Below are 21,791 nucleotides of genomic sequence, written 5' to 3' on the forward strand. Positions count from 1 at the left end.
AATCCCTGCTATCAACAAGCCTGTTCCTGCTTCTTTCATAGCTGAATTGGCTGAAGTGTGGAAAATTTAAAATGCCTGTGGTTGAGAGGAGAGAGAAAGAGAGAAACTGTGTTTTTCTTTTATGCAGTTCCCAGAATGTTATAGCATCCTAAAATCTGAGACAATCCTACGGAAAATAATAAACGCAGTATCTGCAAATTTTCAAAGGGCAGCCAACAGTCTCACTAAACACTATTAAGCTTTACCTTGGGTTCATTTGTTGTCAGCTGCTTGCTAAGTGTTACATCCTGATCTCCACTTCCACTTTGGGTGAAGAATATCTTGAAATGCGGCTGTCTCCTCGGATTTTCCTCACTGATTTTAAAAGTACAACATTTTGATCTATCCTTTGTTTCCAGTTCCACATCAGTCTGATTCTCCTCTATGGTTTGGAAGTCTGCCACATTCTTCTGATGTTTATTTTCCAGCAGCAGCCTGGGATGAGAGGAGCTCCTCTGTAGTCGAATTCTTGGGTAACGGACCGTGCGGATGCCTCTTGGGCTTTCTCTACCAAAGTCCTCCTGGGATCCAGCAGTCTGCTGACTATCCTGGGTCTGATCCTGGTTTTGCTGCAGCTGGAAAACCAGCCTCTGTGTCGCACCATTAACACCAGAACATGGCTCTTGACTCTGCTGCCGACCATCTCCACAGTAAGGATGGATCCTGAAATGTTTGACATCAAAATTCTCCGGAGAATTTCTCTGGATACAAATGGTACCAACACTAAAACCAGTGGCGCCTCCATTAACTGTAGGATATCCACTCGACCCAATGCTAAAAACTCTGCGTTTGGGAAGGTTTGGTTCATTCAGCAATGATTGAGAGTTTAAAGAATCTGGGTTGTAGTATGGAGGAGGTGGCTGGTGAGGAAAGTCTTCCTGAATCTGGGGTTCAGGATACGCAGGCGCAGGTCCAGGTGGAGTATAACAAGGTGGTGGGACATCATCAACAAGGCTATCAGAATTTCTTCTAATTGATCCATTAGACGGCTGGAGAGAGATCTGCACCGACGAGCTCTTGGTGGTTCGTTGTTCGGGGTAGTAAGTGAGCTGTGGTATGAACATGGAAGAGCTCCTTTTGAGTGAAGGCTCCGAACGTAAACCATAACTTCCAGAAGGGATATGTTGCGCTGCAGACTCCCAAGGAGGCCTAGGTAATGGAGGAGGCCTCGCATAGTGTGCTCTACCCGCTTCCCTCTCTCCTTCATGCTCCTCTGGGTCCGTTTCCAGCATCTCCGGAGCAGTGTTGCTACGGCCAGATCCAAAGTACAAACGCAGACGCTGAGCCATTTTCAGTTCATGTCCTACAGCTTCTATTCACTCTCACTTACTGTAAAATCTCTGACTTACTGTTGGTTCCCTCCTCTCCTTGTGTCGCCCACCTCTCCTTTGGCTGGCTGGTTAGATGACTTATCCCCTTTTTTCTTCCCCCTCCCTTCCTTTCCACTCTCTCCCAGTCTCTTCCACAACTTTCCAATCCCACAATGAAATACACACAGACCAGAGCTGTCTCACCGCAAAAACACAACAGCAGCAGCAAAATACTCCAATATAAGGTGGAAAATAAGAGTTCACAGAGGAAGGGCAACTAAAATTAAAACAAATTAAGAATGGAGGATCCCTGTAGAGCAAACTATTAGGAACACCAAGCACCAGCGACAGGCAGCAGAAATAGCCTTGGTCGAGTGACAGCCAGCATTCCTGCCATGATAGGGTGACAGCGTGAGGAGTTCCTGGTTGCTGAGGTGACAGAAGGTTGCCTGTCAGTCACATGACTCCAAACAGGCCCACCACCTCAAGTTACAACAACTCCCACCCACACCAGGACACAAAATACCAACCACTGTCCAAAACACCATCTAGCCTTTCGCATCCATATCTTGGTAATATAAGAGATCAAACAACGGCTATATATATATATATATATATATATATATATATATATATATATATATATATATATATATATATATATATATATATATATATATATATATACCAGAGGGGGAAAACAAAACAGAAATCTATATCTACTTTCCTACAAAGGACAAATGGGAGACAATTTTCCCACCAAGTCACTCAATAAATGACAATTTTCTACAAGAAAATAAGAAACATGCAACATTAAACATAAACCATTTTTCTATACTCTCTTAGGATAAGATAAGGATTTGGAAGGAAACTCAAACCAGATAAAAAGGCACCAGGAAAGCAAAGAGACCCTTTGACAGATTGCAGCTTTGATAAGACAAACAAAGCGGCCATCCCAGGAGATCAAACTACACAACGCAGAATAGACACACTATCTCCCCTGTACAGAGCAAAACATTTAACTGCCTGCTTGTTTTATAGACCGTTCTGTTTGCATCTAAATATCACCTGGGATACAAATCAGCTGAGATCCTGAATGACAAAACCCTCAAATAATGCTAAAGCACCTCTCACAGCAAGCCGTACATTCATAAGGAGGGCTTTGGTGAATCACATCGCTACTGAGCAAAACAATCTAGCAGCATGTTGAAAGGAAAGGACTGCATTAGTGCAAGAGAAAGAACAGAACCGACAAAACCTCTGTCATCATTTGACCTTTTAGAGATAAATGCCTGGAAAGCAGTTGCCTTGCGTTTACCTTCTGTGACTGATCAATCTGTGTTCTGATCTACTCTCGAACAAGCTGCTGATACTCTATTATAACAAAACGCACAGAAAAAAAAGACAAAAAGGAAGGAAAAGAGCTCAGAGCAAGAAAAAAAGGAAGAGTTAAGCACGGGAAGAAATCGTGTCTTGGCAGGCTGTTGGGCTTGGAGATGACACACCGCCTGCAGTGTTAGGCACAGTCAATACATGAGTGTGTGAAATGTTACAGCAAATATTCGGTATAAAGAAAGGAGAATGTAAATGTGCAGTCAAATGGCAGATAGCCCAGCTCGCAGAAATGATATAACATGCCTTCCTCGATTTAGATATCATGCTGTACTGCAGATGGGTTGGGTTGAAAGTCATACATGGGCTGTACTGTGGGCACCAACAATAGATAGGAGTAAGTGTACCAAGAGCATTTATTTCTGTGTTAAAGCAGCAGAAAACCAAATCCATCTGATAACAGAAGCATAAATCAATGGATATAAAACAGTAAGCAGCCCTGTTAAAAAAAAAGCACGGGCCAGAGGTGGAGGAGCTGCCTTGGCAAGCACCTCAGGATGGACTGAGAGCACCTCCTACTACTTATAAGGAGTGAACTGCGCCTGAGGCCGTCTGTGCTGTGCTTTCTTGACTTCCTTCACCTTATAGAAACATTGAGCTCTTACTGCACTCAGGGATAAATAAAAGCTGCTCTATATTTAACAGGGGTTGCCAACAGGTTTTCTCAGCACACAGCGGTGTATTCACGCCGGTCACCTGACTAAATCAGTGAATGAATTTCAGGCATAAAGTCGGCTGATTTGGTCAATTTATACAGTAATCTACAGCCTTATATCTGTGTATTAAAAAAGCCCCAAATTTTCACAAACCTGACGTTCAAGGTAAGACTCGGACGGAGCATCAACATCAAAACAGACATGGAACTAAATCTTGGGAGTTATTTATGAACAGAAACATTGAGGAACCTTGGGATTAGTCTGTCTCTTATTCCTGCTGATGTCAGAGACTACTGCACTAATCCATCAGCTCTGCACACATTTCATTCACACAGTAGAGTAAATTACCAAATTTATCATCAATACTTTCCTGCCATTCTGATTGCTGCAAAACTTGAAATGTATTTGGTTGTTATGGCAACTGAGGGCTCAAGTGTAGAAAACCAGCGACTTTGTAAGGAAGGAAATACTTGGATAAAAGCACAAGCACGTTAAAAGCCAGACGATGTTGTAGCTGAGCAAAAAAAAACAAGCCGTTAGTCATTTATTGCATAAATCTGTCTCCACAACCTGCTTAAAAGGGATTAGGTAGACACAATGTATTAGAGACGGGAGGTTTTTAATTGCTAATAAATAAAAGGAAGCAGGAAAAGATCAAGCTAAATGAGTCCTATAGTCGTTCCATTTTGGTGTTAAGATATCAGAATAATGGGAACAAAAAGCATAAAAGATAGTATTATCAAAAATCCTATTATTACTGAAACTATGGCATCAAAACCACATTCAAGCTCTGGCAAACTGTAAAGCAGCATAAATCAGAGGGATGGATGAGGAGTCTGAATCTTACCAATCTGTTTTCATCAAACACCTCAAAGAGTAGCCTGTGGTTCTGTGGGCACACCTGTTGGGAAACAAATAACAGGGGTGAGGCATAGCATTGGTTCTGTTCAGTCCTGTCAAATACAAATTGTGTTTTCATGGAAGACAAACTATAAAAAGTTATCTGCCTTTATCTCCATGTAAAGGAGTTAACATTTGTTACCAGAAACTTTAAAATCATTTGTCAGGTTTTCGTTGATACACTAATGCAAAGCAGCCCATAAATGTGATGTGGAAACAGAACAAAACATGTTTTTTTTTATGTTTATTTGCATTGACATTTAACAATATAATTTTTGGATAAATCCATCTTTATTCTGGTAGCCCTAAATTAAAGAATTGATTTGTTTTGGTTTTTATAAAGACTAATGAACAAATCAGACAGTTTATGAATAAAATTATGTAGAACTGAGAGGCAGAGTTTGTTTATAAAACAATATCCTTTGACATGAAAACTGCCTCAGAGCTCATCTACAGTTTCTCTCGCAGATTAAGCCACCTATGCTGCTAGTTTACCGTTACCTTTATTAATATAGAAAGAGTTTATAGATCAGTGCTTTTATGTTTATATATCTCTCTCCTTGAATCGCAGTCGGCCTCAGCTGAAGGCCACTCACACCGAGCCTGGTTGTGCTGGAGGATTCTTCCTGATAAAAGGGAGTTTTTCCTCTCCACTATTGCTGCAGGCATGCTCAGACTGAAATATTACTATATAAATAACCTGATATGAATGAGACCTGCAATATTTTGACATGCATGCAAAGAAGCTAATAATATGCATTATCCTGCACACTATTCTGAAAGTGAAACAAGGGAGTAAAACTACAATGGAATGGTTCAGATCAAAGTGTACTCATGTGTTAGAAGAGCACAGGACTAAATTCAATCAAGAATCTGTGGTGAAACTTGAAAACTGATATTCCCAAACTCTTCCCAGCCATTGTGACTGAGCTTCAGCAATTTCGCAAAGACGAAAGAGCCAAAATGTTTTATACATGCAAAAATGAAAGAAACGTTAGTTGCAGAAAAGTGTGATTCTACTCAGAAAAGCTGAGAATATATGCCACACTTTTCCGATTTGTTTTTGTACAAGATTTTGAAAACTATGTATGCTTTTCTTCCACATTGCATTTACACTAATTTGTCTTGGTCTATCGGAATACATAAATAAAATGATGACATAAAATCAAAATATAAAGAATAGTTCAAAACAAACTAATCTGGTCATAAAATACATGCTTTTATGCTTCCCGTTTCAGTGGCATAAATAGACAGTTTCCAGCATCCTCTTTATCATGCTGTGTATCCTCCAGCATTTATCATGCTGGAGGATACACAATTTCTATTCAGCTTGATGTGCCAGGAAAAATCCCCTCCATTATTCTCATTAAGTCACACAAAAAAAACATTTTTCTATTTGTTAGCATATATGTCAGGAAACAGTGCAACAGCAGATTACTCATCCAACAACAAGTTGGAGGCTGATGTAGTAACAAAAAAAAAAAAAAAAAGGACAATTATTATCACACATGAGATTTCAATACTAAGCTTACCCGGAAGTAGAATTCTTCGTTCCATTTGGGATTTAATGTCTGAAATGCAAAGTTTAAATTTGATTAGAGCACTTTGTAGCTTTAAAAGGAAAAGAAACACAAAAAAACTTAAATCAAATGTAAACAGTGTGGGAGAAAAAAAATGGTGCCAAAACGCATTGATATGGAAGTTCAGAGCATTAAATATATGCGGTGCAAATACGTCGTATTTTTGGTTTAGTGTTATCAGTGTGATGCAAAACACTGTATTTTGTAAGTAATTAAGCGATAAACCTCAAAAGGAGGCATCAAGGTTCAATCATATTCAGTTAGTAGACATTTAAACTCGAAATTAGAAGTAAGAAGCAGCAATGCAAAACATTGTCAAAAAAGTACAATTGAACTCCGTCCACTTTGCATCGTTTTCACAATAAAACGTTATTTCTAAACATAACATACAGTAAAAACTGCAGGGAGTAACCAAAATTATCACCACTATGTCTGCTTGTTAAAAACCTCTTAAAACTCATGAATGTCTCCTCAAATCCCTTCAAGCCTTGTCAGTTTTTCCATCATGCTTTATATCAATTCAGCCACAAGCCATCCACTTCGCTTCAACAGTAACAGTGCTATCAAATGTGTCCCACTTAAAGGAACAAAGAAGCTACAGAAGAGCCAGAGCACTGATACTTCTTTTTCTGCTCCACATAGCGGTGTATTGTCAAGCTATTTATACCCTATAAAGCAGTCATAGCCACTGGCAGCATATGTCTGCCTGCATGGAGGCCTGAGCTGTCCAACTCCAATGGAGGCTTTTTGCTTCAAGATTGATTGAAGCTAATTCCGATACAAAAAAAATAAGACAAATATTGTAGAAAACAAATTGGTATTGCTGAGAGCTATGTCGGGCTGCTACCTTCAAATGTTTACCCATTGTGTTTACAGTTAATATCCAGGAAAATAACTCCAGTGTGCTTGTATGCCAATAAAATACAGCAGACTATGTTTAAAATATATATTTTATAACAGTGCACCACTTTTCTCAGATCAAAATCATCACTAGAAAGCATCAACAGCAACTAACAGCTCCCCCTGCTGAGAAAACTCTCCACCCCAAAATGATTTACTGGGGTAGAGTCCCCACTGAACATAAAAAGGAAGGACTGCTTTCCGTTGCCTTCCTGTGATTTATTTATTTTTTGTTTGTTTGTTTTTTTCTAGTGAAATGCACCCTTGATTCATACAAAAATAATAAAAAAAATTAAGGGTAGCTTTTAAAGGTTTATTTTAGTTTCAACTTTATTGCAATATTCCTTTTTATTTAAAGTTATCTTTAGACTTACCTTTTTTATAGTTTTCGTCTGCACTAGAGCAAGCTCTTTGTTCTCATCAGCGACATAGAGGGAAAGCTTGACATAAGGATCGCTGTAAAAAAAAAAAAAAAAACAACTTTGAATGTTTTGCCCTTTTTAAAAAAAATAACATTTATGCAAGAAATGATTACAATTACCATCATACCAACAAAAGATTAAGCTTGAAGTTCTTACTACAGCATCATATGCAAGGTTGTAGTGAAGGTCACTTGTGTTAAAATCAGTTGTAAACATAGCAGAGAATCACAACAGTGTGCAACACTGAAACAGTTATTCCACACCTAAAACCTGATCCAGATAAAAGCTGCGCGCCTTTGGGAACAGCCAGATAAGGGTCTAGGGTCTTATTTAGGGAGGGTTTAAAAATAGAAACAACCTAATATTTTGTGGTTAGCAAACAAACAGTAGCAAGAAGAGAGTAACATGACTTTGGAGGTGCTGACAGGGTGGAAAGCTTAGGTAAGATCTGCTTAGAGAGGCAGACCTGGACAATCACAGGACCACAGAGTTAAAAAACAACAACAAAACAAGACAAACGGGGAAGGTTTTTTTGTTCTTTTCCCATCATAACATCCAACTTGTGAATCAACTGCCTATAAAGACAGCAGCAGCAAAGAGGCATCAGAAGAACACATAAGAGAATTTAGCTTTTTTTTTTCCCCTATAGAAATAAATGTGAAGTTTTAGGATCATTAGAATTAATGAATTTCCTTTTGGTTATTAAAAATCTACCACACAGCATGTACATCACGAAATTATTGAATTATCAAAGTTAAATTATTCTGCCTTTGTTTGCCAATGTTTGCTTTAATTACATACCAGCTAAGAAAGGCATCACAGCCTGAGCATCACAACCTCATATGTAGCACAACAAAAATAAATATATATTTTTACGGTTATTGGTGGAGAAAAAAAATTAATAAAAAGAATGTGCTCTGGTTGGAGAAAAAGCTGGAAATTTTCCAAAACTTCCTTATAAAAAAAAAAAAAAGTAAAAAAACACGTCTTTATTTTAAGCTTAAAAAATACAGAGGATGACTGAATACGGTATCTTAAAATCTAAAATCTCTGATGATAGAAAAACTCTGTTTAAACTTTATATAACCCATTGGTTTATGACTTATGGTTCAGTTGTTTATGTATAAACGTGTTGTTGACTGCTGTTTTCTGAGTAACTTCAGATGATCAAGCATTTCAAACATGTAATACTACAAAATAAGTAATAAAAGTAAGTAATCGTCTTGTCATTTAAACATGAGTTAAATTGCGTCGCATACTGTGACTTTAAAAGATAAACAAGAAAAAAGTAATGCAATATTTAATGTCCATTTGGGAAATGGGGTAACTTAGATAACTGTTGAGTGTAAATGGAACGCAAACTAAACTGTACCGTGTTAAACACAAGCGAACCGCGCTGAACTACTACTACTAGTTTAACAGTAGGGCTCTGCGGGGTTCAGTTGTGGCTCGGTTCTCTGATAACACTGACGGCATCATCTCCTTATACAGTCAGTTTCCAGTAGTTGGTGGTAATGCTACATTCAGCAAAAAAGCATCTGCTGCTTCATATTAATGCTTGTCCACATTAAGACTAGACGTCCAATAAAGTGTGTCCAAATGTGTCTGATGCTTCTGCTGGTCCTGTGTTCAATGCCGGAGAGCGGCTTTGCTATATTTGCTCGATCAGTTTGTCAGTTCATCAAGATTACGATCCTGACTTCCAATATTATTTCACTGTCGGACCAGCATGAAACCCCCGTACACTGATGGTGCTCTGTCACTGGAAATCCCCTTCAACAGCTGTCACTGGCCCGACCACCTCTTGGAGGTTTTCCACTTATTCGTGGTGGCTGGAAGGAGATGTTAGCGTTTTTATGTACGTAATCCAAACTGCAGGCACCAGAATAACGAAAGCGAACATATTTTGCCGGCAGGTTTCAATATTTTAAGTTAATTTATTCATTAATAAACAGTTTCAGAAAAGTGATCATAGCGATCTACCAGCTCCCAGATCAGCTTCCCTGATTGGTTGATGTGGCGCATCGAGCAGCAAAAGTTTAATTTTTCCAACTCCAGCAGCTGTTGCCTGAAAAGCATGTCACGTGCCTCAGATGCTAAGAAGCTCATAAGACGCCGCTTCAGCTGCGTCAAGATGCGCTGCTCCTGCTCCTCGAAGCGTGCTTCAAGACCTTTTGATGTGCCTTGATGTGGGTCAACCATTGACTTTGCACGTAAACCGGCTGCTTCTGCTGCTTTAATAGCTGCACATCAGTAAGTTGCTTGCTCAAAGAGTTCAGAGATTCTGATGACCGCTGGATGGCAGCATATAAACAACAATAGGAGTCAATCCAACGCCACCAACAAAATCAGCTGAATATCATACAAGAAATTGAAAGAAACCGACTTCAGGTATCTAGAGTATCCTAGAGAGCAGTACTATCGTAGATTGTCACTAGGAGGCGAGGAACCGTGCTAGCATGATGTGTAAATGGTTGTAAGGAACCAAGCTTGGCACGGTTAACTGAAGCTCCGTCTGAACTCGACACGGTTCGGTTTCAGAGGGTAGTGTAAATGGGGCTTATGATTTACACTACTGAAAGTGATGGCAGGATATTTTACAAACCTTTTCCTTTTTTTTTTATTCGACGTGACCTCTTTGTGTGTCTTTAAATCCACACAAATCAATTTTCATCCCTCCCTACCAGAAGGGACATACCTGTTGCTGCTACCTATATTTTTGACATTTTTACTCCCCTGACTGCATACTTACAACAGGGGTGTACGCTCAAACAAATATTACAAAATAAGGACAAAGATTCAAAAATGTGCATACCAAAGTAATATAAAACATAGTTTGGAGCCAAAATTGTTATAATATTGTATAAAATGTTCAAAACAAATCAATATCATAAATAATACTTATTTACCCATCTGAGCTGCAGAGATACATACCATCTTAATTCAGTTAATTATTAAAGGTACACTATGCCACCGGTGTTGATTTTCCAGCGAGGCTCCCTCCAGAGGGCGAAAGTAAAAGTGCACTGTCGTAAATATGCACAGCTGTTCTCCTGGTTTCTCCGTCAAGCCAGGCGCGGTTGTTTTGAGCTTAGCAGCGAATGACTAACGCTGCGTTCACACTGGACGTAGCTGGCGCGACAGAAGCAGCGAGTTTACATGCAAAGTCAATGGTTGACGCGCGTCAAGGCGCAGCAAAAGGTCCAGCGGCGCGTTTTGAGCAGCAGGCGCAGCACGTCTGAGCAGCTGAAGCAGCGCGTCGGGTGCGTTTAACGCAGGGAGAGACACAGCGCTGAGGATCACTCCTCTTAAACAGTTTATTGACGCCTAAATTAACTTAAAATGCAGAAATCTGCCGGCAGAATATGCAGTTTGGATTATTTAGATGAAAAACACCTACCAGCTGCCGCGGTGAACCGCTGCTGATGAAGGGATCCATACTGTCGGCGCATCCCTGGTATGTGGGGGTCTGAGCGGCTCCGACAGAAAAAATATTGAAGGCAGGATAATAATCTGAATGAACTGACTGCACTGATTACGTTTTCAGGTGTATTTTCTCACTTAAACACATATTAAAACTACTTTATTCCCACTGATCACAGCAAATATAGCTGCAAGGCAGAGAAAGGATAGTGAAGCTCCGCCCAACGCGCCTCAGACACACTTTTGCACCCCGCAGCCAGAGCAGCAAAGCTGCTTCAGCCTCACGTCAGAATTAACTGGTACAAGCAGCAAAAAGGAAGCAGCAGACGCGATTTTGCTGCTTTTGCTGCGTGAACGTAGCATAACTGCACAAAGATTGCCACTGTGCTAGCAACGAGAATGCTTTTAACTGGGGGCGTGTAGCAGTTCTCGCCGTAAAGACTGACTCTCACGAGACTTCTGGGCCTGTGGGTGCGGGTCGGTGCTCCTGCAGTTGCAAGTGCAGTATTTCCCCCACAGACCACCAGGGCGGCCGAGAATACCTTTGTTCAACCTGAAATGACTCATTTAGTCATCCATAACGTTATGGAACACATTAACTGAAAAATGTTGCATAGTGTCCCTTTAAACCACACAATGTGCTCAAACCTCACAGAACTTTGATCCCAAGATGGTCAGAAGACGCCCATATGTAAAATATAAAAAATATACAAAATATAAATACTTTTTAGATGATTTAAATACAAAAAAACACCTGGGTTTCTGAAAAGAAGGCTACAAAACATTATACGGAATTAATTGCAGCGTTCAGATGCCTCCAATGCTTCATCCAATTTTTTCTATAATATTTCTATGTTTGGTTTTTGCTTTTTTTATAGATCAGGCAGATTCCTGATTATTATTTTTAAGTAAATACTTACACTAGACCACTAAGTTACGCAAACCTCCCCATATCAAGCCTAACTTTAAGTCTATTTTACCACTAAAAACAAGCTATAGATTTATGTGTAAGTTTAAGTAAGTAAGTGTTTAAGCAAAAACAGACAAAATATATGAACTGGCTAAGAAGTACGCTCTAGAACTTGCAATGTTGGACACCTGAAAATCAGTTATCTCACAAATATACCAAAGTAGAGAAGACCAACATTATTGCTGCTTACTTGTATCAGCCTTGGCTGATACATGCATGCGTTTTCCGATTAATTAGCCATGCCTTGATATCAAATAAAGTATACATGTATTACCACTCCCCACATTTGGTATGCACTGTTAAAGGGTGACAATGAAAAATCTACTTTGAACTTTTACTATGTTATAATAATATTGCTTTATTAAAATTATACACAAAGTGATATTTTACTTGATTTATGCATCCTGATCAGTTTTGCTGTCTGAGCAGCAGCCTCTCCTTGTCCTGTGAAAACTAGCAGTAGAAGAACATCTATAGCCCCATTCACACTACCCTTTTGAAACTGTCCTGAGATCGATCCGAGCATGGTAACAGTGATAACTGTTGAGTGTGAATGGCACGCACAAGCGAACCACGCCGTGCCAGACACAACCAAACCACGCTAACATGGTACTAGTTCATCAGTAGGGCTTTGTGGGCTCAGTTCTCAGGTAACAAAGAGTGAATTAGCAGACCACGCGGGTTATCTCCTTACAGTCACCCTCCATAATCATGAAATTTCAGACATTCGTAAAAACTCAAGCTTCCCTACCATGCTATAAGACTTCTAGTGATGATTCTGCTTAGCAGTGTGATGAACCTCAACGTCTGTCATTGTTTCCTGCATCTATAAGTTGTGTTTAGACTATCGTTTGTCGTATCCACTCCCCAAAAGCCGACTCTGTCAAATAAATTCACAGAGGGATGCCTTCTTTGCCTGACTCTCCACAAACAAAGAAATATCACAGTTTTAACCAAACTTCCTGAATGTTATGGGTGCCGCCATATTGATTTGCTTGTTTACGCCAAGAGAGCAGTAGTACCATAGATTGTCACTAGGAGGTGTGTAAATGGTCGTAAGGAACCAAGCTCAGCACGGTTAACTCATTCAAGCTCAACACAGGTCGGTTATAAGAGGGTAGTGTAAATGGGGCTTATGTAAAAATGCTCCCTCCAGGAAGCATCCATCCTGATCGTGCTGTGCCAGCACTGTAAACAAACGACAAATGGCCACTCTCCGCAAAATGGCCACTCTCCAATGAGGGAGGGGGTATGTGAGACAAAGTGAGATGATTCTAGCTCAAAGTTGAGATGAAGTGTGCTGATGAAGGTTCTCAGTCATCCAGGTCATAGTCATTCCGTAAAAATTCAAAAATCAGTCTTTTTTGAAATTTTGAAATCAGTCTAAAAGACCCCATTGTGAGCTGTTGTTGTTTTTAATTTTTCATTCACAATGTGGACATTTCTTCACTCTCTGTATTTAACCCATCCCTACTGCTAAGAGAGCCACTTCATCTCAATCCGTAAAAATTCAAAAATATCCACTGGACTTGGTTTTCAAGATTTGAAGACGTTTCGCCACCTCTCCGATGAATGGGTCGTGAACGACCCATTCATCGGTTACCATTGCATGTTTCCAAGCAATACAAGGCCTTGTCCATATAAGACTCAAACTCACTGCGGATCCAGACATTTGAATTGAGAAAGCTTCCTGGAGAGGTGGCGAAACGTCTTCAAATCTTGAAAACCAAGTCCAGTGGATATTTTTGAATTTTTACGGATTAGGATGAAGTGGCTCTCTTAGCAGTAGGGATGGGTTAAATACAGAGAGTGAAGAAATGTCCACATTGTGAATGAAAAATTAAAAACAACAACAGCTCACAATGGGGTCTTTTAGACTGATTTCAAAATAATTGGCACCATTCTTTAAAAAACTGTATTGTCAATCTCTAATGTATAATATGAGAACCTTAATAAATGACAGTGTGTAATTCAAGCTAGAGTACTTTCATAACTTGGCATGACGCAGAGCTAATTTACACACAAACATCCCCCGCTTGGTTTATTTGTGTTGTAGGAGGATAACAACAAGCGTAGAAAGGGCATCTGGTTAACACACCAACTGCCCATTACTGTGGCCTCATTTAACACCCTTTGGATCCTTCAAACGTTTACTACTTCAAGCTAGAAGTATCTACTACTAACGTGAAAGCAGAGTATCTGTGGCTTCAAATGTTTTTTAGAAATAGAAATCAGATTAGCAGAGTAAAGACGTGCCCTGGGTGATCAATCTGATGGCTGTTTTAGGTCCAAATGAAGCCAGCTGCCTCCTTCCTGCATCCTAAATTACAGCTTGTAGTTACAGCTGCTCAGCAAAAGTTGATTTCCTCACATTTCAGACCATTGGTTATAGGCTTTAAAGTAGATTAGCCAAGAGGAGTCTCTCCTGCCATCCCAACAGCACTGAAAGAGATCAAATTCTGGTCTAAGTAAACCATGCCTGATTGCTAGGATGCTGCCTAAATCCACAAGATGAAACTGGGGGAAGAGAAGCGCATATATGGAAGAAACCAGGCTGAAAATGTGCACTGCATGATTGCTAATTGGCATCTACGGGATCCCCACAGTTTCTAATTGTATGTTTGTGTGGTTCTGTCATGTGCAGCGACTAAACATTAGCAGGGAGCCTGTAGTGCATCAGATCTTTCTTTTTTTTTATTTTGGTCTAACACAAAAAACACCCTGCAGAGATAGATATTGAGAACTTCAAATTCAACACAATGAAAGCTGCTGGATTCAAAATGAAGCTGGGGATAACATTAACTTAAAGAGTTAATTGGCTTAAATCTAAGAAAAATAAAATAACAAAGCTCAGCTTTGCATATCAAAGTAAAAGAGATAGAGCAGCTACAGAAGGACATTTGGAGCAAAAAGAAGAACAAGCTAGCACTGTTTGAGCCCCTCAGAAGGTGACAGACTGCCAAATCAGCACCATCTGCCTCAGCTAGCCACACATCAGACCTCATTCAGTGTTTCTTCAGTATAGTTTAGCTTTGGCCACAGCCAGGCCTCAGCTGTCCTGACAGAATATAAGAGCTCACACAGTGCTGGGCAATCTGTGGTATGCTCTGCTCAGATAGAATACATTAATGTCATCCTCTGAAGATGTAAAGGTTTAATTCTGAAACAAACCCAACTGGATATAAATAGTAAATGAAAAAAAACAAAAAAACAATGGATCTCTCATTCTATATCAACATTGCTTATGTTCAGAGTTTCAGTGAAGATTTCCAACCCTCAGTCAGCCTCTTCATCAGTGTGCGTCTTACCTTCTTTCATGTACGGACCTATTCAGTCATTCGAGCACAGGAATGTTAGTGCAGCCTTCTAAGAATTCCTTGTGTTCAACGTGTTCTCTAGAGAGTTTCAAAACAGCAGCATCACTTCGGGCTCTGCTCTAATGAATCCTGGATTTGAAAAGCTTAAATGTGGTTTTAATCCTTTTCCCAGTTCAAACTTTAAGCTGGTAACCTATTAAAATGACAAAACATTCAACTTAATTAAAACCCTATGCCAAACATTTATAGGTTTCCTCTTTAGGAGGAAGAAGCTAAAGGTCACCACGCACTGTTTTGCAATGTAGCACCTCTTTCCTGCATCGAAGAAAACATATTTATAATAATTATTACTAAACTTAGAACATACACCATACTATTACGTTGCGTTAAAATAAGTTTTCATTATGTAATAGCAATCAAAAGCACAAAGTTATTGTGAGATGTTCAACTGCAGATGGCCTGATCATTACCAACACAGACTTGGAATTAGTGTCTTGTAAAAATATTCATAAAATTTGTCAAATACTTCTCTAAAAAAATATACTAATTTAAAAAAGTCTTCTCCAGGACAACACTTACATAAAGAAATATAATTTATATCACTTAATATCCCACAGTTAACACATTTAATTATATTCTTCCCATTCATCAATGCCCCAATGAAATAAGAAAAATACAATTTTTGACAATTCTTCAATTTGTTTAGTTTTTTTATCATTTTAATTCTAATTAACATTTAGTTGATAAATCAAAATTCGTATTACGATTAGAAAATTATCAGGCCAATAATAATTGATATGATGAATGCCAACCCCTAATCCATACCCTTTACAGTTTTCATAAATTTTGGCAAATTTGAATGCGTTTTACTGGGATTTTATGAGATTATCGTGGTTATATAGCTTTATTATAACTCATGAATGTTCTTTGGTGTATATCAATTAGGGATGGAACGCTTTATGAAAACCGTCCAAACCGTTCGGTTCGACTGTCTCTGTTCGATTCGCGTGTGTTGCATTCGGTTAATGCGCTGCTCCTTTTTCTCATAGGCGAAGCGTGAACACTCCAGAGCAGAAGGTGGCGGTACTGCCACCAAAGCCAACCACCAGTAGTAAACAAGAAGAAGAAGAAGAAGCAGCGTAGCCAGGTGTAGCAGAAAAAAATCAGTTGTTGTGGAGAATTGTGTGGGTATGGCGAGTGGGAAAGAACAGGAGTTGGAAGACGCACCAGCAGCACTTTATGGTAAATGGTAAATGGCATGTACTTATATAGCGCCTTTTTTCAAGTCAGGAGACTTGACCAAAGCGCTTTACACTACATTCATTCACCCATTCACACACACACTCACACACTGATGGTGGCAAGCTACATTGTAGCCACAGCTACCCTGGGTCTACCATCAGTAGACAATGCAGGTGAAGTGTCTTGCCCAAGGACACAACGACAATGAAAGAACCGTCAACCCTTTAATTTCGGGGCAAACTCCAACATCCAACGCCACTGTCGCCCCCGAACCGAACCGAAAACAGTGACCACGAAACCGTGAACCAAACCGAACTGTGGATTTTGTGAACCGTTCCACCCCTAATATCAATCTGTTGTAGCTCTGGCCAATCATAATATTAGAAGGTGAACGTCCTCCTCTGAAAGTTTTTTGTTTTTACAGAATTGCCTGTGCACACTTTAGACTTATTCTAACCGGCGTACTCTTCAGTGCTGAAGAAAAAAACCTCTACAGGCATTTTACCATTAGGGGTGTTTCCTCAAAGGTGATTTGAAGTGTTTTTCTAGTGTTTGCATTTTATATGTAGGCCAAGAGATGGTTATGGTTTCATCTCACCACATTGGCCTGTTCTGCAGCCCTGCTGCATCCTCCTGCACGGAAGCAGGAAATTGAAAATAGGACCACCTACTCATTCCTTTAAGGATTTCAGAAGATTTGACACAGCTTCCCCACCATTAACTTTTTGGTTCATGGATTTTTGTGAAGGACTAGTTCAGTGAAGGGGTTTGATGTCAGCCTTTGTGATGCACCTGACTTACCAAATGAAGTAGTCATAGCCTGAACCTCGGGTCAAGGTGTCGATAACATGCGACATGTCAGAAATTAAATGAGTAAACATCACTAAGAAATAATATCAACAAGTGGAGGGAGATCAGGATCCATCACCAATCTGATCAGTAGCGAAAAAGTTGAAAAGGTGAACTGACACACTCACTGATCAGACACACCTGAAGCTTAAACAGCTAAGAATTTATGGAAATAAGCGTGGACTTCATCAGACCACCCCCCATACTGTCTTTACTTAAGTACGCATAGCAGCCTGTACTTTCTGCGTCAACTCAGGAAGTAAAAGAGTCCACAGGAAATACTGATCATCTTTACAGTTTGTTAGGACACGTCCTTTTCTCTGTGGTTTGGCTAATGTACAAAGCAAAAGTCCAGACTAATACAAACAATTAGGTTTCCTGCAGAGAGGATTATCGGGGCTGACCTGCCCTCCATCCAGGACCTGAACAGGATGTCTCCTCGTTTCATCTTTTTTTATTCATAGAAGGATTTCAATGTAAGCAATAAGAAGTTATAATAATAAAAAGAAGTAAATAAATAAATAAGGAAATCAGTCCTATTTTTCTAAAGAAACCAAGCCAATGAAGTTCATTCAAACCTTGATTGATTTACTGCTTTGAAAAATAAAGGTACGGAATTAATTGAGATTTTTTTTTTAGGTATAGATGTTAATGTCCTGCTGTTGCTCTTGTTGCAGCACATAGAATTGGGGGATATATCCTACAGCTCTACTTTTAAAGAGACAGCCCAGATGTGAACTGTCTGCAATAACAGAACTCTCTTCTGATTTGGATTCAGATCAACCTTCCTCTTTAGTTTCTAGTTTAGATTGATGGTCAGAAAACAGCTGTGTATATACGAAGATTTATACAAACACAATGGTGGACTCTTGCGTAAAATGGAATTAAATTGAAATCCAGTCTTTACAATAGTGCATTGCAAAAAAGATCTCAATAAAAAGATATTGTAATTTGGGATTTAAAAAAAAATGTTTTATCAGAGTGCAAAAAACCTTCACAGGTATAAGAACTTTTAAAAAAGCACTTCAGAAATTCAAGCATTGCACAATGTTACAGGCTGAAAATTCAGAGATCAAAAAGACAGTGATGGACAAACATTCTCAGAGAAAGTTGAACATCTGCAGGTTCTCACATGTGAGAAGGGTGGCATGTTTAATTATTAGTCAAAGTCTTCTATCTAGAAAACCTCCAACTATGGTGGATTATGCATAGGATGGGAGAGGTAGGTAATCATTGATTAACACTCAGGAGTTCAAGGTCTTTGTAACAATAAAAAAAGTAATTCATAAAGTACAAGGTTGAAAGGACAAACAATCAGGAAGCCCCATAAGTCAAAGAGAAGGATGCTAAACACAACAGCTAATGCTTTGGTCTTAGTTTTAGAGTGGATTGTTGTTATAAAAACATCGCACAGTTTTTTACAGTAACAATAGCAATATTTCTTTCACATTGAGAGTTTAAAGGACCAGTCAGTGTTTATGTATATAAGGAGAGATAAAAAGAAAGGTTTGATCCCAAATCGAGTGGTTACTGGCAACAGGAGATAAAAATTGACAGTTCTTCCAAATTTAATAAGCAAAATGCCGTGACTGTTACCTGGCGCCAATGATGTCTTTCTTTGCAAGATCAATTCCTGCAATGACTTTGACCCGTAGCACTCGCGTTTCATGCTGCAAAAAAAAAGAAGATGACAAAGGTCCTTGATTGGATTTTCAGAGGAAATTCTGTCATAACTTCAAAGTTAACCCGTACCAGACGGGCTATGGTCAGAATTAAAAGAGAACGAATGAACAGAAGCAAAGTAGCAGAAAAGACAAAACTATTGTATGAGTCTATGTATTCATTCCTTTCCTAGAGAAGGTCTTTTTTTGTTTATCAACCCACCTGTCTTTAAGGAATGGAGGTATTCCTTGCTGGGTTAGGTGTTTCATGAAACTGTTAATTTTTTTTATTGTTTACTTCTAAGCTTTAGTTGTCGCATTGCGTTATGCAACATAGACCCTTATCATGTAACTGCCAAGAATGCATGAAAGCTTTCTTTACTACACCAGTTTTGATGAAAAATGTAGAGAGCATTTAAAATAGGGACGGTCCACATGGCAACAAGAGGGGTTTGTTTTATTAGTAAACACCTACCTAAGAAAATAAATACCCCTTTAAAAAAATCCTACAAAATTGAGCATTTGGACCAAAGAACATTCCTGAACAGATGTTAATCAGGTGTGCCGCTTTGCTAGCTTATGTCGCACGCAACTGGTAATTATTTGGAGTCAAACCTAAAGCTGGGAAAGGGAGAAAGTTAAAGCCTATGTGTATATTTGCAAGAGCATAAAAACTTTTATTCTTATCTATCTGATATAGTGATGTCACCCATTACAATTTTTAATTCACAAACTGTCAATAAGATGAGGTCAAGCATCTAGATCTTAATTTGTTAAGACATTTTAAAGTCATAGCAGCCAGATTGGATTTTCAGATTGAGGTTAACAGAAAGTTTCACTGTATCCCCGACATTAGGGGGCCTTCCTGTTCATTGTTCCGACTTGAAACCTGGAGATATTTATCTCAAACACAGACCAACAATGAATAGATGCTGTTTTTTATAGATTTTTTGTTGTTGTTGTTTTTTCACTAAGTCCAATTCCTCCTGTTTTTTCTTTAGTCAATATCCTTTTACAGCACTATCTTACTTAGAGAGGTGCTATTTGTTACGTAAGGTTGGAGAGAAACTAATCTGTGTGTGGTTCACAATATAAAGAAAAACTGAGTGAATGCAATATTATTTCTGAATTCTGCCATAACCTAATTTCCTCTCTCCTTTCTCGTCAATCTGTAAATACGATGCTTCTTTCTCCATGTACCTTTGAAGCATTTCACCCATAATTATGTCAATTTGAACATCTACAGCCCTGACAGTCAAATATGGGAAGTTATGACATTTGCAATTAGCTAAAAATTGCCACATTCCAAACAGGAATATGGTTGAATATATTTGACATTCAACCAACCCTCTTTTGCCGTGTTTTACATCTTGTTTTCCAAATCGATTAATCTTTCGATTATTTTTATGATTAATTGATTAATAATCAGATAGCCAAAGGTTACTTAAAGAAGACAATTTTTTTACAATTGTGGTATAATTACTGCTCTAAGTAGGTCACTCTGTCGGTCAAAGGGGTGTTTTAGAGTCGATATACTCCAGTTAACAATTAATCGATTACTAAATTAGTTGACGATTATTTCAATAATCAATTAGTCACGATTAATCAGATTCATTGTTTCAGCCCTAATTGGATATCAAAGTCTTCCAGCATGAAGAAATGTGTTTGGATGCAGAACCGGTTAACACAGCAGCTAAACAATCAAACATTGCACTAAATATGTTTATTTTATTTTATTTTTTTTGCAATAGAGGTCATGCACAAGCACAACTGTGATTTGCTCCATTCTATAATCAAAAATATAAAGAAAAGTACTTTTTTTTTATTATTTAATCCACAATTCTGTACTAAGACCGAGTACAGAAATCTATCCATCCTAAAACATCCACTAAGTTTGCTCAGATGATGTGAAGACAGGGGATGGGTTTAACAATACTTGTGGAATGGTAGTGAACTCCTGCAGTCACCTTTATCATCATATGTGACCTTAAATTGTTTTTTGTATAAAGCTTTCACTGCAGGAATTTTAAGATCAGTTAAATTATTTGTTCATAGCTCGTGAACAACAGCTGCCATGCAAAGTTGAGAATATTTTGGTCAATACAGACTGTTTTTCTTTTCTTTTTTTTTCTGTATGCCTTAAGTGGTAAGCACATTCAAGACTCAGAATTTTGATATTATATAAATCCTTGCAGTTCCTACTTCTTCTGAGTCCATTACAGGAAATATATGGCAGCTGCTCCATCAGGGCATTATGTAGAGATAAATAGATCTATAATCACAGCATGTGCACTGCCTCTATTATTACCACTGTGTGATAAAGCTTATAAATAGAGTGGTTCAGGTTATCCTGAGCTATCTTGATAGTTATGCTGCTATAGGCTTAGATTTCTGGAGGACATAGGGACCCCTATTTCATAATTTTGCTTTATTCGATCTCTATTCTTCCACTCTGCAGAATTTGTTAGTTCAATCTCTAATGTTATGCTCTCTCTGCTTTTTCTCATAGTAGCTTTGCCTCGTCTGTTCCTGTTTGGCTGTGACACCATCCTGGAGAGAAATATCAGCTGTGCTGCTGCCATCAACACCTTTGTTTATGAATGTTGGAGATGTGCCTGTTTTTCCAGTGTCCTGTTTCTCTGACTGTAACTGGCTGGATGTGCTCTCTTCATCCTCTGACATGGGAGCATGCTAAGAGCTTGTCTGCCTGGCTGTGTGTTTCCTGGACCGGGCCGCCTTTTACAGTTGCCATTTGTATCTCTGCTTCTGTCTTCTTGAACCACAGTCGGCCTTGGCAGATGGCCGCTCACACTGAGCCTGGATCTGCTGGAGGTTTCTTCCTGTTAAAAGGGAGTTTTTCCTCTCCACTGTCGCTACAAGCATGCTTAATGTGAGGGATTGCATCTGAGTCAATAGGTCGATGCAATCAGCTGATCTTCCTTAGATAGAAAACTGAATCAATTTGACTGTATGGTCTGGTGAACTGTAAAGTGCATTGAGATTGAATTGGCGCTATATAAATAAACTGAATTGAATTTATGTAGGTTTTGAGTTAAAGGTAAAAAGGTGTCGGCAGACAGAGTGACCTCATATGACCGAATATGCCTGTTTTTCTCTTTCTTAGCGATCA

At 38.9% G+C, this 21,791-nt stretch overlaps 1 protein-coding gene across 14 annotated transcripts in view; it reads right to left on the reverse strand.

Annotated features, from left to right (window-relative positions):
- nedd4l (NEDD4 like E3 ubiquitin protein ligase) overlaps nt 1-21,791 on the reverse strand; it is a 58,406-nt gene that overhangs the window by 35,847 nt on the left and 768 nt on the right. For 6 of the 14 annotated variants that reach the window (XM_038274950.1, XM_038274945.1, XM_038274949.1 and 3 more), the window contains exons 2-5: nt 18,597-18,670; nt 7,152-7,233; nt 5,830-5,868; nt 4,245-4,298 (exon numbers count right to left, since the gene is read on the reverse strand). In XM_038274950.1, coding sequence (XP_038130878.1) covers nt 4,245-4,298; nt 5,830-5,868; nt 7,152-7,233; nt 18,597-18,670 — 249 coding nt within the window. Of the gene's footprint in view, nt 1-245; nt 1,725-4,244; nt 4,299-5,829; nt 5,869-7,151; nt 7,234-18,596; nt 18,671-21,791 lie in introns of those variants that run through there. The other 8 variants (XM_038274938.1, XM_038274934.1, XM_038274933.1 and 5 more) reach the window with 5 other exon arrangements.

This window comes from Cyprinodon tularosa, unplaced genomic scaffold, assembly GCF_016077235.1.
Source record: "Cyprinodon tularosa strain WSP-4 unplaced genomic scaffold, ASM1607723v1 ctg94, whole genome shotgun sequence".
NCBI classification, from domain to species: Eukaryota; Metazoa; Chordata; class Actinopteri; order Cyprinodontiformes; family Cyprinodontidae; genus Cyprinodon; species Cyprinodon tularosa.